We start from the raw sequence: 19,381 nt of genomic DNA, 5'->3' as shown, positions 1-19,381 counted from the left end.
ATTTTTATTATATTTTCACACTTATTGTTCCTGTTATACAAGTTCGTCGTTGATGCCTTATGTTCAGAATACAGGAGTAATTGGAATACGTTACTCAAAGTTTCACGAACTTTCATGCTGTGTAAACAAAAATATTGCTTCTGATAACTGCTTACCGAAAACGTTAATAGATTCCCCGTTTAAAAAAAACAGACCAGAACGCAAAATGGAAGTTTTATTTGCGAGATGAAAATTTAACACATTGTGCAAAGAATGATTAGCATGATTTGCATGCTAATGATATGGGGGATATGGTAACATGCCCCTCCCTCCCACTGAAAAAAAAAATGTAAAAGTAGGTGCTATAAGGTTAAATCTGGAAGCAAATGTGTGTTAAAATACTAAAACAATTTCATGGCTGTTCACAAAATCCACAAGCATATAATGAAAAGATAAATCAATCATTCTGTTACAACACTGCATGGAAAGTTAGATTTAATCATCATGAAAATGCGCATTTTATTATTGTAAAATGCTGTACTATCTATATACAGAGTAGTTATCGATTGCTGTTACTAATTTAAACTTGTAAAACACTAGTATATTAACTATTTCAGTCATTGGCCATCATATACGTGAATGTATGCACTACTGAAATAACTAGCAAGCTCCATTCTTCTGTGGTACTTTTCCATAAATAACTTACCACCATTAAGACTTATCTAACAGCGTCAAGGATTATGAACTAAAGCTTGTTCATTCAATTTTTCTCCGGTTTCTTAAAACCTCAGATAATTATTGTAGATGTGGAGAGCAGATGCCGAACGTTCACACGAATATGGCAGTATTTGTTTTACATAACTGAAATCAGAGGTTCAACTGAATCTCCTCGAACCCACTTGTGTAGGTGCGTGATGTTCTACTAGTTTTAACAATTGTGTGGCCAAACCGCGACTCTGACATAATGTGCGGCTCGCGGAAATATGCTGGCCGAACTCCTTTATACATTACAATTATTATAAAATATAAAGTTAAGCTTTATAATTATTAAACGGGTTTAAACCGGGTCCACTGGATTAAAACGCAAGTTTAATGTTCATGGTGAGTAAATATATTTAAAGAATTTAAATCCTAATTTTAATGCTGAATTTGTGTCGGGAATTAAATAAATTTCGGATCAGCAAGGATTACAGAGGAACTGTGCTGGAGAATCAGTAGTCGTACAAGACGGTGCTGACAATGTTAGTTTTAGTGGGCGTGGATTGCGGCTTGTGTGGCTGTGTTGCAGGCAGTGAATTTAGCGGAGTGGTAGTGCGATACTGAGTGTTGTAGAATTTGGTTGCGTTGCGCGTGTTGAAACTTGTTTCTTTTTACTTTAATTTTTTTAGAAGTGTCTGTGAAAATTTTGTGACAAAAAATGGCGTCAAATTGTAGGAAACGAAAGTATGAACGTTTCCCGCTGAACGTGCCCCAACAATCACCCCTCTTCAAAAGTCAGAGATCTCTTGGAGTCATGATTACACACAATCAGGCCCGTCCAGCATTCTTACATACACACACGACTCCATGGATGCTCAGATGTCAACTGTTTAATTAATGGACAAGCCATACCTGTGTAGTAGCCTCTGCATTGCTTGTACTTGTTCTTTACTTATGCAGGCGTTTCCTTTTTTTTGTTTTGTACACTACTTGTACCTACCAAATATTAAATTACACCCAACTGAAAATTTAACTTTTAAAGTATGTCGGATTCTACGTTTTCTATTATGTAGCGATTACAGAGCTTATGTAATTTCCTCAGTGGCAAGGTTGCGTAATTATAAGGCAAAAGTCGAGTTTCGATATCTGTGTGGGGCAAAATACGGATAGCCCATCTTATGGCTTTGTACTTAACGACACACCAAACAAAAAAACAATAGTGCTACCCATATTAAAATTAGTTGCCTTTTACTATGGCTTAAATGCAAATCCTTACGAAACTTCCCACTGAAACTTCGAAACTTTCAACCAAATCGAAGGAAGCCTTATTACTTCCTCTGTCACTAGGATTACGTTATATTCATTTACGACTTCAAATAAACCTGATTCGTAGAGTAACCTAAATAATATTTATCATGCACAAGAAATCAAAATAAGAAGTTAGAAGTATTGAGGTTTAGATTTTGTCAACTTCACACCTGTACTTGTAGCACCAGTGTTAAAAATATGTAATGTTTCGTTCCTGAAGAGAAAATAAAACAATTTAAAAAAGGACGAAAGAAAAGTGGTTAATTAACAATGAACAATTAGGTAAAGTTTTTGTAAATTTAAGCAAATGACATGTATTGATTCCTTTGAAAACTTGCACTTTGTTGTCCTTCTGTCCAAGTTATCCCATCCAAACTTCTAAATTTGATAAAAATTTGAGGATATTTCTCTAATCTAGAAAACTTCCTCTAATACAACCACCAAAAACTTTTTTGTGCTTTTTGGTGTTTTTAATAAGGTACTAAAAAGGGGTGGTTATAAAAAAAAGCCTAGCTTGATATTTTCACTTTTGTATGCTACGTTCGCGCGATAGAGGGCGATTTTCTGGGTTAATATTAAGTGTGTTCTGTATACAATATCTCAATTTGTTTTTTGTTTTTGAAAGCATCTTTAAACATCCATCCTTAAGTTTTTCGAAGTATTAGAATATTTTTCTACGTGCATTTACACATAAATACCATCTGAAAGATATAGAAGCGAATCAAATCTCTCCAATTGTCTTTACACAATTATAAACACAGATCAGTAAGAATACCGTAAATAGGAAATTTTTTTTGAAACAGTTTTTCTATAGATCTATAACTATACGAATGCAAAAATTATGGATTATAATGGAGAATATCGTAGTTCTACATTTATTAAACCTTAATCAGTTGTGGGCATGAGAATTTTCCTTAGTTTAAATTAATATAGAACTAATGTTACCTTCCACTAATTCATAATACAGTTACCCATCGTGATAATTATTCCTCAGTTCAAATTAATATAAAATTATACTATCCTCACAACTGACAGAAGGCAGTATGTAGTTTTGACTTTGGGCGTGATGAACTAAAGCAAATATGCTATACCCATAGATATATTTAGTAAATCAGTATGTTGTCGAAACTTTTTCCCTCAGGTGCAAGTGGATGGATAACTGGGTAAACGAGATATCGATAACGTTGTTCAGGAGCTAATACATCATAAAATTGCACCTTTTGTAGTTACTACATCTGATACATATATATATTGCAGTTTGCAATTCATAATACATACTACAAAAGTATATGAAAATATCAACCAAGAGCATTTCATTACACCATTCCCATTGCTGCTATAGATTTGTTTCGTCCATTGTGACACCTTTTTATCGATCTGGGTAACTGAAGGTGGACAATGCATGACAGACAAATATGAGCGTCGTCAGTTAGTCTACAACCTTGTTCCCAGAATAAAAGTTTATTGAACTTCGCACGAAGATAATTTCACGTGCTTGTGACACAAACTGCCTACCTATTAAGGAAATGAGACGGCAGTATAACAAAACAAAACGTTTGGTTATTTATTGAAAACAAATACCAATTTGTTATCACTGAGAATGAGGTTTACATCTATTTTACTATTGCAATAAAGAGAGTCATGTTTATAAATATTTTAGAAAAACAACTTTAAGTGGCTATAAAATTACCAAAATAGTGACACAGTAAAAAGTGCAAGGAATATAAAAAGAATACACATCGGTTATACTAATTACAGAAAAACACAAAAAGATATAGTCCTAAAGGTAAATAACAGTTTTAACATTTCCTCTAAAAATGAAAATATTGAGGATATTTAGTCTCGCCAGTATATACCAAAGATACAGTAGGCTTAGTACAGAATTTTAGGTTTTGTGTGTAACCTTAAACAAAATGCGTATTGAACCACATGTCATAAATACGTTGGGTTTATTATGAGCAAAGTGCTCCACCTTACTGCTACCGTGCCATTGTACAGTACATATATGTTAAAACCCTACAGAAATATTATGTATTACTATCTGACAACACCCAACCAGCAATACTCTTAACAAACAACTTATTTGAAAAATTCAAGTGGGCAACTGAGTCTCGCCTAGTTACTGGATGTTTTCATTTGCTGGTTCGGTAATGGAAGTAACTTATTCCACTTTCACATCACGTTCAATAAATTATTAATTTCAGTCACTTTACGACCACAGAGTTCGGTATTTTCAACGCTTTACTATAGTTTTAGCTATCTAAAGAGAGTGAAAAAGTGACCAGCAAGGAACCATTCCTAATAAACGGAAATGTGTTTATTTTCAGCAAACATAACAACTTACAGGAACTGACTTATAAAAAGATAGTGATGGTTCCATGAAATCGATAGCAGCACTAGCGGAAAAGTTAACTTCAATATACATTTACATTTCCTTTTGTTATACCTTAAGTGTTTATCGCTGTCATTTTTTTTATATTCTGCTCGTGCACGCTTTAAAAAGATACAAGTTAGCCCCGTAAAAATCGTGAAGAACGTATCATAATTAAATTATAGTTGATTAAAAATATAGTTAACATCTTCAAAAACACGAAGTGAGGTCATTTGGTAGGAATCACAGACTACTGCCTAAGAAAAGCAAGAGTAAATCCTCAATGGGTGTGGCACTTGAAATTCTTTTAGGCAGGATTAGAATAGATTAACCAAGAACTTCCGCCCTTTTTTTTTTATTATTAGCTATTACTTTTTTGTACGCTGGCAGTATGTAGCAAGGGGCGCGTGTTATACCACTTTCAATTTTATTATTCATCAGGTTCTCTACCAGCCTACCTTCAAACTGAAATTATTTTAAGCAGGATTAAATTACTTTATATCTTGGATTACCCAAATATATCATCTGAAAGGGTTTGACTTCTGGAGTTCAAAACTGTAATTAGATATCAAATCGGTTAAGAGATGACGAAGCTAAGAGATAATAGTTTGTACTTGAAAAAAAAAAAAAAAAACACTCAAGAGTCGTTTTATGAGCCACTATGCCATAGCTAAAAAAAAAAAAAAAAAAAAATCTTAATTGAAAAGATTTCCCAAACGAAATAGATTGACTGTTACAAAATTTATACATTTTGAGAACAATAAATTGAACTGTAACTGTCGGAGCACGTTTGTACGAACATTTCAAATCGGATAAAACTTTCTTTAGCATTGATGTTGCATGCAGTACCTCGGAGAAAACTAACATAGGATATCCGACCTAGCAACTAAAATGGAATACAGGTCTTATCGGTCGTTCTCTGACAATTTTTAATATTTACAAAAACAGATACTTATAAAACCACGTCATCAAGTTCTATAAACTGTTATAGTTAGTTTTCCGTAAACAAAAGAAAGAAAAAAAAACTGAGGATCAATTAATTCGTGTGCCACCAGCAAGTTTGGTGTGACGGGGATTCGATCCCGTGATCCTCAGATTACGAGTCGAGCGCCTTAACCACCTGGAGTAGAGAATAATCTTAAAGCAGAAGAGAGTGTCTTTTCGCACACTTTTAAAATACGCTTTATAGTAAAGTAGTGCAAGTTAGGTTTTGCTTCTTTCACGTTAAGCTACCCAAAGCGGAGGCAGCTATTTAATCAATGTACCGAACACTATCTCTTGTGCAATTCTTAATTGAGTAGTGGAATTTGACCATATTTCGTATAATGCAACTACGGCTCTCAAATACAGAAGCACGATTTTGTGGCAGTTAGACGAGAATCATGTACCCCTCGGACTTAAGCCTGTCAAGCTAACCGTTAAGCCATGCCGGCTATTTACGAAATTAACAGATTCTATTGCGAAATTAACCACAAACCCACGGTTGGGCCATACAAATTAGTTCTTGTTTTTACGTGTCTTTAAGAAACAACAGACCAGTACAACGACACAGCGTGTATAAGTGATACAACAGTATGTGTGCGTAAAAAACAGTCAATGAACAACGACAATCATTACTTGTATACAACGACATGCTTATAAATATGGTGCAGGTACAATAACAGCTTTTAAATCTATTTCTAAAGACCGAGTGAATCTCAAGAACGTATAGTAACATGCTAATAACACCGTACTACCACACCCAATCCCGACGATGTTTTTCGCACAATACAATGGTTCATCAAGCCAGCTGGAATACGATAGACAGTACTTGTGGAAGCACTATATTGGTATTATTAAACTGCATGAACAATGAATATTAAAATACAAAACTAGATTAAGTTTATTAAGTGCATTTTGTCACTATTTTTATGAAAAATCAGAATTAGGGCAAGGGTTAACAATAGAACTGTTTACTTAACAATTAGGCGTTTTTACTTAAATTATCTTTTCTCATCTTAAAAAAAAAACAAAAAACAAGCAAAACACATGGCAAACCAACACTAATCATAGCGTTCCCGGAGAGGACCGAGTAACCACAAGATAACCAACGCAGTGTCATGAAGTTACATAACACACAATTGTCTTGATATACCGTTTCGTAAAATGTCATTAACCTGGATAATTCATGATCATATTAAACGATTGTTTAAAAGTCACTATATAGTGATATCACATTTTGAATTTCATACCAATTTAATAAAAAAGTGCTTTACATCAACAGCAATATTGTTATATTTCAGAGTTTTGTGTGTTTTAGTTCTTTGTTGAAGATGATACTGAAATGATTTCTTCATGTTCTTACAGCATTTCCCTGTCTTAACGTGTTCAGTGCCGTAAACGAGATAACTCGTCCAAGCCGATCGGTATCACAGTGCCACGGACGAGTTAATTCGTTCTAATAATACCTCACTTCAACGCTAGATGTCAGCACCATACATGCATTTGACCTACTTACAAATTGTTTCACTTTCGATCCAAAATGGCGTCACGAAAAAGTTACAAAATGAAGAAGCATTAGAGTTGTATTGTAGCAGCTGAAATACTTGACAGTCAACAGGTTAAGCTGACGTTTAATAACGTATAAATTCTGGGTGAACTTATTTCAAAATTTAAAGCAGCTACCCTAGTATTATCTGCGCAGCCACTTTTGATTGTAAAATCAAACTTGGGAGAACATGTGTATCACGTCAACAGAATCCCTCGCAAGATGGAGTTGTTCTTATCTGATCGAATAGTGGAATGCGACTTTCACTCTTGTAGTACATTCACAGTCGCAAAATGCGGAATGTGTTATTGTGGCAACCGATCTGGAGCAAACCATTAACCTTTGAATTCACCGTATGTGCACTAACCACGGAACCACACCAAACCCAACAAATGGTGGAATCAGTGGTTACATTTCTAGAACACATGTATGCAAGACAACGTGACATTTTTATTGACACGATTTACAGACAGGACATTTATAACGAAAAAGTGCATATGTAAGGGATTATTAAATACACGTATTCGATCCACTGACAGTTACTCATCCATTATCTTTAATATTTCTAATTTATCATATTGTAAGAAGTTTCTAAACTAGTACGAATTACTTAAGATGAAAGAAGAAACTTGTTCGCCAAAACTACGTAATAAACAACCCGAGTTCTCTCCACTGCAAAAATCGAACCAAGTATTTTAGCATTGAAAGTCTAAATTTACTACTGACTCACGGTGAACAAATAACTTAAGCCTAAATTACTCTTCTCGTGTTATTTCATGAAACAAAAACTAGTAGAAATTTCAAGCAGTTTATCCTTTTTGTTTTTCTTCATCCCATTCTGCAAGGGATGGTTTTCCTCTTCCCCTCCAGTGTCTTCAATTCAGAAAAGTTAAAACACAAAGTATAACGCCGTGACTAGTGGTTTTAAAATTAACACGATACCAGAGAACCATTATTGATTAATCCTTTCTAGTAGCTTCAGGGAATAAGTGGGTAAAGTATGTTTGTTAAATTCATCAGTAACTAGAGGCTACTTGTGTGAAGAAAACGAACAGAAAATATTCGACTAGAACTTAGTTTCGCATCTGAATTCAGTTACATCCTGAAGCTGAGAATTTTATTAAAATTATACAATTTATTTAGCTTTCACGTAAACATCCCATTAAAAGTATCCTAAAATTAAATAGCTAATAAAATAACAAAAGTTACAGAAATAGGTTAAAGGTTCAAGCGCAAAAACCTGAAGATATATAGAATAGGGGCAAAACTTCATTTCATTAAGCTAAGGAAACATCTAGGAATACTTCGCTGTTTAAGATCATTAAGCTATGAAAATGTCAAAAGTAGCGTTTTTACACAACGAAATCTTAAATGAAATAGCATGTGTATATAAAAAGAAAATGTAAGCAATTTTCGGAAACTGATTAAAGTTAACAATTTAAAATAAATCTTCAGAAAGAAAATTAACACTTATCAATTTTATGTATAGCAAACTAAAAAGCCAATGCAATGAAAATGGAATTCTTTACATGTACATTGTTATTGCGGAAGTGTAAGAAAGGAAAGAATACACTTCCGTAAAAAGAACATGGGCGAGTACGCCACACTATTTTGTGTACACAAAATAATATTGAAATTACAAACGTAGAATAGAAAAATAACTGAATTTTCCCAACAGTATGCTGCTCGTTTCAAACACAGTTTTCCATTTCAAATTAATTTTTATCACTGATTAAAAAACATAAGAAAATCAAAAATAGTACCCTCCTTGGCAGTCATGTAAAATTTGGTTACATTGTATGGCCCAGCGTGGCCAGATGGGTTAAGGCGTTCGACTCGTAATCTGAGGGTCGCGGATTCGAATCCCTGTCGAACCAAACATGCTCTCCCTTTCAGCCGTGTGAGCGTTATAATGTGACGGTCAATCCCACTATTCGTTGGTAAAAGAGTAGCCCAAGAGTTGGCGGTTGATGGTGATAACTAGCTGCCTTCCCTCTAGTCTTACACTGCTAAATTAGGGACGGCTAACACAAATAGCCCTGAAGCAGCTTTGTGCAAAATTCAAAAACAAATTTGGTTACGTTGTAGTGAATGACAGTACTACGAGTTTTCTACTTCCTTGTTTCATATACTTCTTCCAAGTTTCTGCATCATTATTCAGCTCAGTTGGAATGTCAAGTAAAATACATTTTAGCTTTGCTTCTTTCCAACGATGTGTTAGTTCTTTACTAGTTGGCAGATAAGATAGTATGTAACGTCTAGAAATACAGCAATTTTGTCATCTAATTGGATAACTGTTTTGTATTAAATGTGAGAGAGAGCTTCTTTCAGAGATGTGCACCTACTTTGCTTCAAGCTAGCTCTCATATTCTCCTCTGTTACGGAATATGTAAATTAGTCACCTTCCAACATACTTCAAGTGGAAAATCTAAGCAAAATATATGGGCAAACTTATCAATATCTACCAAAAATATAGGTTCATGTCTCTTCTCTATACCATTTCATAATTTTACCCTGAATACTTGTCATCAAAATTGTTGGATAATACAGAGTTATGTTACTTTTAGCTGGAAGGTTACTTAATGCTATTAAAACATGGTTCTTTAAAATAGACAATAATAATAGATTTTTGATTATTTTACCCATTGACGACGTCCTGAAGGCTAAAGACTTTAGAAACGTCGTCCTCTTTAATATTGCTTCTTACAACATCCAGTTAACATGTATATGTATATGAAGGTTGAAAAGATAGAAAAAAAAAATTTAAACTTCATGAAAATCAACTGGGATATCGGAAAGCTTGCCTCCTAGAAGAGCAACGGTAAGCTAACGGACTTACGATACTAAAATCCAGGGTTTGATTCCCTGCAGTAGATAGCCCAAACTGGCTTTGTTGTGAACCAAACAGAAAAGGTTATATTACTACTGACCAAACTTTACATTTATTTTGGAGAAATATTTTGCATGGAATTCTTAGATTTAATGGTTTTTGATCTTAAAAGTTTTCGTGTAATAAATAAATTTAGAATGGTACGAGTGATGAAACAACTGTGTTACATCATTTGTAAAAACAAGTTTAGATATTGTTTAATAACAGGAGACGAACTACACGGTTTACTAAGATACTACGATGCAATAATATTGATAGAAAGTTTTAAAACTATTTCCTGAGGCCAATTTCATACAATTCACAATTTTAAGCAAATGAAATATTATGAAGATAAAAGTATTAATACTTTAAAAGATATGCAAGTCTAGTACGTATAATGTAAAAAGAAAGTAAATATACAAAATACTTTAACAGAAGCAACTTAATACACGTTATCTATTATGAAAGTGAAAATGTAAACCAGAGAGTATTGACCATGAGAAAAAGACCAGTTAACATTTAACTCGGGTTCCGTTGTTAAGAGTAAAGTTGCACTTTTAATAGTTAACGAATATGTAATTTCCATTGCAAATCGGTTATACAATGTCAAATTATCTGATCGCTACACGTTCCTGGTTAAAAGTACTACACGTTGATCAATCTGTTTTACATGTCAACTATCAGATCTTCCAATCTTCCTGGTTAGCAAGTACGACTTTTCGATGTACCAGTTTCACACGTCAAATTACCAAATCGTTCCACGCTCCTCATTAGATGGTTCAACAGACATTACTGTTCCAGTTTTAATTTTTAACACTATTACCTTTAAAACTAACGTTGGTAAACAAGATAAACATACTTATTGCTACTGTACCTCTTCAGTATAAGACATAAAACGAACACGCACCTTTAAAGTGAAAGCGTCTATAGGCTTTATTACTTTGAAATAAGTATTTTCAAATATCGAAACAAAACTAATACGAAACAGAAATTATCCTTATTTTCACAGTTACTAAATGTACGTAGTTGCAAAAAAAGAAGCCCCTCGCAAGATGCGACTTTTTTTCGTCCATTTGACAAAACGAGTTTTCCTATTTAATCCATGGAAGCAGAGAAACGACCAGGACTGTGCGTTTCTACCTGACTGGCTTGAAAACAAACGATGTTTCAAACGTCATACAACTAAGCAAACGCAAACTTTCAAACGATTCAAACAATTATACATTAAAACTACGAGGGGATAAGTGATATTTATACACACACGTGCACCTCAACTCTTTTGCTGCTGTTATTTTTAATTCACAAACGTTAACTTGACAACAGTGGCTTAATGTACTGAATTTTGATAGTACACGTGTACACGATAGGATGAACACAGTCGTACACATAACGACTAATAACATCATCAGGGTGACCCCGAAAAATTTACAGTATACATCTATACAGATCTTCACTGAAAACCACCAGTGGGTACTAGAACTAAAAATAAGACTCGTTGCTACGCTATCTTTTCTGACACGTAAATCTTTAAGCGTAGAATCGCTCCAGTAACTGCTGCGTCACTAATGTAGTTGCTGAGGTTAGATGATAACAGTTTTTTTTCCCCTTCAAGAAAGTGCGACATATAGTTAACTCCCTTTTTATGGTGACGTTTATTGTTTTTACAAAAAACAAGATTACTTGAAACCAGTAAGAAATTTTGTTTTCTACCGGTAATTGTTTTTTAAAGAAACGTCCTAGCTTCACGAATATCAAACACGCATTTATTTTGTTGCGGTAATTGTTTTTTTTTTTTTTTGTAAGATATCTTAAGACAAGAGTCGAAGTGTGTTGAATTGCTAAAATTATAACCAAGATACAACTTAATCCATATAAAAGTATATACATTTTGACATTTATTTTAGAACATGACCAACGTCAGCGTCATTTTGACGTTGAGTATTTCTCTTTCACGTGTACTTTTTAATGACTCGTTTAAAAATCACAATTCCTGCATGAATAACGTTCTTAAAAAATTCAGTTAAGCCATTTATAAACAGCTGTAAACACTGATGGCTCTTAGTTACAACACCGAAAGATGCATTTTTCGTAGTTTCACCTTCAAAAGAAAGCCTTTATTTTCCGTGATTAATAATTTCACCCCTCAAGACGAGATATCTTTGCTTTTGTAGTTTATATTATCGTTCTACTTGTAATACAATACAAAATAAAAACGCAAAAATTAGCAACTCATTTTAAAATGTATCAACGTAGCATATTTTATGTCGAAAACGTGTCATTACGCACAAGATTTTCCCACTTACTTTAATACTGTTTCTGATAACTGATTAAGATCAGTGGTTCTCATACTTTTTACGCTCGTGTACCAATTTGTTTAAATCATTTTTGAAGTACAAACTCAGACCTAATTAATTAAATATGAGATAAACCTAGTAAAAAAAAATATTAACACATTGAGAACGATAAGTTTTGTAGCACAATTAAACACGTAGTACGATGTTTAAACTTAAATGAAAGAAAATACTGGTTATTCTATACAGACGGAAGGCGAGTCTGTAAATGAGAAAAGTATGGTATATTTGTACGCGGGAAACTGAGGTAAGGCTTAATTACACACACACACACACACACTTTAATTGTATCGTATAACGCCAACATTATCTCCACGTACCACCAACAGAGTATGCGTATCACAATTTGAGATTCCTTGTCCTACGTATTTGTCAATATATTGTAATCGGGTCTTGAACACTGATGTGAATTTATTATATAATCACCCAGTAACTTTTAATTTGAATATGTTCAGGTTACATTATATGGGAATATTCCAAGTTTTCTATAGTGGCTTTTGAAGAGGAGATAAATTACTGAAAATATTGCAGATCATCGAATCAAAAAACAAAAGTAAACATTATTAAACAGGTTGCTTTAACACAGCATTTTTAAAAGCTGTGCAAATACTGAAAAGTTTTGACTAACGTCGCCTTCTGTTCCCAAATATGACAGCAGTGTGTCTATGGACTTACAACACTAAAATCGGTTGTTCGATTTCCCGCGCTACATGCAGCAAGCAGCCCAATAAGTCTTCTCTCTAAAAAACAAAAACATAACCTCTAAATGTTTATCGAATGCAACAGACATTAAATAATTTGGGATATAGATTTTTCGGCCTAATTAAAAAAAAAAAACTTTAGTTAATGAATAATTTCCAGTCACAGTAAAAGAAATAAAAATTAAAAACGTAAATTGACTTGGCAATGAGCATAACCAATTAAATACACAGTTTTTACGTTTGAACTTAGGAGATTAGAATACTACAGTATTTTCTACCGTAAACCCAATAATATTCTACGAGGTTCGCCCATCTTAGGAGGTTTAGTTTAGTCATAAGCTTATATACTAAACTAAACAATTGAAAATAATGAAAGCATAAAAAACAAAAACATACATTAAATGTTTCAATCTATACCGTTAATGACAGTAGCATATTAAGACAAAAGCATACCTTACGGGCTTATACAAACATTAGTTGGATCTTCAAATCCTATCGTATGTTCAATGTTATGTAAAGAAACATAAGCAAAACTACATAATCCTCTCTATTCCGAGATAGAAGTCATATTTATAGACACAGCTGGTCTATCTTTCTAACCAATTATATTAAAAGTCACTGAAAATACTGGAGTTATAAACTTAATTGATTTTTCTATTAAATGTGTTTTGTTTATTCATTATCACTAACACACTGTGGGATATTAAAATTAACTGTTCATGTAATTCACACGTAATTATATAAAAACATTTTTCCTCTAGTACCTTTGGTCTTTACTTCTGAAGCAAGTATTCGGCTAATGTATTGAACACAACATGCAACGGTGTTCGTAATAACTTAATTTTCTGTATTGAATAAATTAATGGAAGCAAGGATTCGTCGTCTTGTGGCTGCAATGTATTACAAACATTGTTACTTCAGTAAGATCAACTGGGTTGTTCAACAGGAGACAAGCAACTAACGAGACCAATATGAACTAGTCTCTCTACTGTAACACGCAGATAACACCATACAGTCTGTCATAACAATTAAAAGTAATAAAACTGTTAAAGGTAAGAGTGATGCAGGATGGCAATGTCAAATAGTAATGATACAAGGTAAGGATGAAAACAAAGTCATACAAAAATCCCTACAGAAGTGGCCAGTAACTACGAGTCAGCTTTATAAGCTTGTGGTTACAAATTACTATAAAACTGGATTGAACGCTTCAGTTTAAATGCTTTTATTCATCAACCTGAAAGGAATTTAATATATTTAGTTGCAGACAAAAGTAATCACTGAATAGGTCTGGCTACTAATGCAGTGAATGTTTTGGATGGTTTTTGTATTCACTCCTACGTTGTTTCTGAATATTTTTTTTTTATTGTCATCCCAAATTGATACTTAATTCTTGTTTTTAATTACTAATTTGTCCCCTTTGTAAACAATTAATAAAGTTAGTTGATAAATGAAAATTTCTTTTACTTATACAGGGTGTTCGGAAAGTTACTGTGCAGTTTTGTAATCATATTTTATCCAGTCTATTTCAAGCCAGCAACTGATAGCGGTGTTTAGAAACAAAATAAGAAGGATCCAGGCCTGTATTGATGCCAACGGGGGTCACTTTCAACATTGTTTATAATTGTCATTCATATTTACCTCCTATATTCTATATTGAAACATGTCTGTTAATAAATATATAAGTGCACAGTGACTTTCCGAACACTCTGTAAAATGGTAATTGTTAATTTTGTCATTTTTTCCCCTTCATTTTGAATTCATTGGAGCCAGTGAAGCTGAAATGGTCACTTTAGGATGGTGAAAGTACCCTGGAGTGCTAGCTCACCGTTAAGAAAGTGCATGCAGAACCCACGCCTTTCAACTTCACCCAAAAATCACCGAATACAATAGATTCCACAGCATGCTAGGGTTACGTCGATTAATACAGAGAACATCATATGGATCCCAGGCCATGATGCACGATATCATGCATAGACGTACAGCTGTTAGGTTTAGCCCAACAGAAAATTGGAAGTAGGCCACTCTTTAATGTATTGTTTTGATAATTAAGAAATTCAAACTCATAACATGTACGCAGATCTGTCAGTTGCATAAATACTTGATTTGATACTTTTAATTTTAATTATTCATTATTTTCACAGAAATAGTTTTAGCAGATTATTTGTGAACGAAGTCACAAACTTGCGCTATAAGAAAAATGTGTTGCTACCTAGCGATTATGTAAAAAACTGATAATTATGAAATATGGAAATAATGCTTAAAACTTTATTTTTCCTTCTTTATTTAAAGAAAAATACACGTGGTACAAGAATAGAATATCACCGTTATACAGGCTGTGAAACACTCGATAATAGTAATTACGTGCTCAAATAAAGCTAACAGAATTTTAGCAATTACTTGTATGCAAAGTAATAGACTGAATGCAGAAGAGATTTTTTTTCTCGACCCAGTCCTACATACTGATTATCGCGCTCAGTAGTTTGTAAGTTTTTATTCGAGTATTTGTAATACTGAGTTTTCCATTTGCAGCTAAATTTACGACTAGAATCCTGAAACTGATTTAAGGTGCCTACCTATCACATTGTTTGTGATAAATTATTAAAGCGCAAGTGCACTGCTGTAATCATTCAACTTGCACAGTATTGTAATCCGAAAAACAAAAGTCCACATCCAAGAGAAACAGTTTTTCTTGCAACGAAAATATCGGGAACAAAATATTCTGACCTCTTACTATTAACACACACACACACACACACTTCAAACTATGTATCTGGTTGTGTATTATTTAATGCAAGTCTAATTTTGTTCTTGCTAAACCTAGCTCCATTTAGTAACATACGATACGCACACACATATACATGAAATAGATTAATGTTTATCGACGAGTATGCATATTTCATGAAACTTCAATAACAAGAGATGTCCGTAAGCTTTGTCCAAAATTTATTAATTAAAACAATTCTATAGCAGGTGTAGAGTATTCAATATACAATATGGCCGTTATTTCCTGTGATCTTCAGCTGATTGGTTCTTATCGCTTCCGAATTACACTACCTTTATACTTAACATGTTACACTTAGTTGTTACAGATGTTCAATTAAGTTTACACAAATTTGTACCCTGTGGTAAATGTAATTTTTGTGTAACAAGATGTATTAATATATAATCTTTGTTTCAAAGCTTTCGCATAAAATTACACAAAAGGCTATCTCTACTTATCCCTCACTAATTTTGCAATCATAAACTAAAAGGAATAATGTTCGTCAACATCATCCACCGACAACTGTTGAATTACTCTTGTCTGATTAAATAACTGGATTTGATTATCACTCTTATAACACACCAACGACCATAAAATATGAGCGCTTTTTGTGGCAACACGACGCGAACCACGAAACCTCGGATTTACACTTAAAAGCACGGCCCACTTCCGAATGCAAAATTGATTTATCATTTGCTTACAAAATGGAAACAAGTTCACATTAAGAAAAATAAAAATCACTGCACTCCTACCCCCCCCCCATATTAGCTTCTCTTCTCATATTTCTTACTCTCAAATAATTAGAACCTTTATACCTTTCTGCCTACACTCCTGTAATGTTACCCAGTTTTTAAAGTGATTTTTCTCCGCCTAACTCTCAAATTTTGCTCTAATGACAACCTAGCATTAAAATCACGAAGGCCTACACTATTTCTCTATACGGCCCATGTTTTGAACACAAACACGTCACAGATCTTGCAACCTAATGCGAGTTACTAGGTATTGATTTTAACATCTCACAAAAACTAAAAGGTAAAGAACATTCATGTGATTAATTTAGCTGAAACAACTATATGAAAGGGTAAGAGTGGGAGAATATCGAACAACTATATAAAATATTAACACTTGATTGTTGGACTATTACTTGCTTAATAACACTGTAGCGTGTAAAGTTTAAAAGTTCGAGCAGTAAGTATACAATTATTACTAATTAAATAATGTGTTGAAAATGGCAAACCAAGATATATTTCTAAACATTTAGCTTTGAAACAAGTAGTGGAAATGATAATATTTCTTTATAAAGAATAATACAATTTTAAGAACAGATTTAAAGAATAAAATTCCATATGGTATCTGCAGATTAAACACGTTTCTTCGGAATAATTTGAACTAAAGTTCCAAAACCAAAAACAACTGATCAATATTAACTTTTTCTCTATTATTTATTATTTCCTAGTTTTGTAGAATAAATTTTACTATAATAATATTAATAGTACAAGACGTTAATTTCACCTTACTTTAAAATGCCACAGATATGGTATTCCGCATTTCCTTCTAAAAACCTTCATGTTATGCGTTAATTAACTGCATTCTAAGACAAATCATAAATAAAGTGAACTTTCATAATAACAAAGAGGTTAACAATATTTTAAAAGACAACCGACCTTCGAAATATCATGTCTGGTTGTTTCCTTTTCAGCCACGAAGAGCCTTCTTTCGGCTGGTGTAATTCGAATCTGCTGTAGCGGCATTCTCTGCCTTACATCGCAAATGGTGTCTCCGTGTTTTAGTTTAGGTTGGGTAGCGTTAAGTATGTCTTTACGCCTTGGAAGCACTGTTAATTTTCAGAACTGCATCACCATGAAATTATATACTTTCTATTTTATACAGGAGAAATCGATTAAATTTTGACGTATTATGAGAATAAAAACAAAACTTCAAAAGTAAAGGCATGGCCTTAAAAATGTCTATTATAATATTACATTAAGATTTTATAGTCGTTCTCGGTGGCTTTCAGCCTCATGTCTCAACTAGTACGATAATCCCTAGCGTCATGTGACGTAACAAAGACTAACCTCACGAAATTATAAAGGTGCGTGGAAGGCAAGTAAAAACATAATATAACAGTCTCTATCCGGCCATTTCATCGAGCGATAGTTGTTCATATAACGTTTTCTTATAAATTGCGATGTTTTGATGATAACACGTATTTACTTGAAAACGTGATTACATTTACTTCATTAGTTGCTGATTGTCAAATTTGCATATTCTTCTCTACTTACCTTGTAGATTATTACGTATAAGACGTTTAAAGTATTATTGGACATTAGATGTTTCCAGCAGCGATATTTTATCTTTGAACTGAACAAAATATTGTCGCTTTTGTTTGTTTCTTTGTATTTTAAGTACAAAACTACACAATGTACTATCTGTGCTTTGTCAAACACACGTATCTAAACCTGATATTAGTATCAAACGTCCACAAACTGGGCCAATGAGGGTAGGGGAAGCGTGATAGTATATAATCACATTCGAGAGTAAATGTTTGTTTGTTTTTGGAATTTCGCGCAAAGCTACTCGAGGGCTATCTGCGCTAGCCGTCCCTAATTTAACAGTGTAAGACTAGAGGTATGGCAAATAGTCATCACCACCCACCGCCAACTCTTGGGCTACTCTTTTACCAACGAATAGTGGGATTGACCGTAACATTATAACGCCCCCATGGCTGGAAGGGCAAGCATGTTTGGCGCGACGGGGATGCGAACCTGCGACCCTCGGATTACGAGTCGCACGCCTTAACACGCTTGGCCGTGCCGGGCCTCGAGAATAAATCTAATTGCTTTTAACTCAATATGTGAATAAGTTATATTAAAAACCTTACACAATTGACTTTTGACATTTGATTTATATTTTTCAGTATGCTTGTGATAATATTGTTGATAAAGGAAGTTTAGGAACGTTTTATTTTTAACTGATTAGACTTGTTGTCTGTATTCAAATTATTGCTTTTAACAGTTTTTCTCTAGAAATGTTCTATTTCACTAGAAAGCATTAACGGCTTTACTCAGGTAGTTCATATGGTATTACCGACGATTTGTTGCCATGTGACAGTCAATTATAAATGTTTCAGTTGTTTACTGCTATCGACATTATTAGTATACGGCTATCGACATTTTTAGAAATTTTACATTTTTACCGTCTAAAATAATTAATGTGGTGCTTGTGGCGAGCCCTCAATAGTTCGGCAGTAGCCCTGAAGGCTTTTAACAAGAAAAAAAATGGATTTTGATACTCGTGGATGACACAGCATAGATAACTCATTGTATGTGTGTGTGTCTTTTTTTTTTTATAATAAAGCCACCTCGAGTTATCTGCGGTGTCTACCGAGGGAAATCGAGCCCCTGATTTTAGCGTAGTAAATCCGAAGACTTACCGCTGTTCCAGCGAGGAACAGGTCAGTGTGTAGCTTTATACTTGACAAGAAACAGTACTGGTGCTATCAACATTGTTATTTTGAAAGCTATATTTGTTCACAAACATGTTTAATGTTTAAAGTTCCGAAGAAGATACACATATTGGTTGTTTTATAAACATTACGAATGAATTTAATTAAACTAGACTTAAACAACTCTGGAATTAAACTGTTAAAGTTACAATATAAACCATGAGGTGTGTTTTTGTGATACATATACGCCCAAACTCGCAATGTTATCGTTATCAGTGTATACAGATGATTTTCTTTATAATATGTTGAGTTTTTTATCGTTGTGTTACATATCACAATACTTCATTAACTGATTAATGTCGTGAAGATT

The 19,381-nt window shown here is 33.6% G+C and overlaps 1 protein-coding gene across 2 annotated transcripts in view; it reads right to left on the bottom strand.

The window, feature by feature from the left end:
• The window catches only part of LOC143229497 (E3 ubiquitin-protein ligase MARCHF8-like), a 44,748-nt gene extending 26,840 nt beyond the window's left edge, over positions 1 to 17,908 (bottom strand). The window contains exon 1 of one of the 2 annotated variants that reach the window (XM_076461900.1): positions 17,849 to 17,908. In XM_076461900.1, coding sequence (XP_076318015.1) covers positions 17,849 to 17,893 — 45 coding nt within the window. In that variant the 5' untranslated portion in view covers positions 17,894 to 17,908. Of the gene's footprint in view, positions 1 to 17,230; positions 17,733 to 17,848 lie in introns of those variants that run through there. The other variant, XM_076461899.1, reaches the window with a different exon arrangement.
• Positions 17,909 to 19,381: the final 1,473 nt, after the last annotated feature.

Source organism: Tachypleus tridentatus, chromosome 10 (assembly GCF_004210375.1).
Source record: "Tachypleus tridentatus isolate NWPU-2018 chromosome 10, ASM421037v1, whole genome shotgun sequence".
Taxonomy (NCBI): domain Eukaryota; kingdom Metazoa; phylum Arthropoda; class Merostomata; order Xiphosura; family Limulidae; genus Tachypleus; species Tachypleus tridentatus.
Note: the sequence above shows the minus strand (reverse complement) of the source record. Positions and strands in the feature narration are given on the sequence as shown.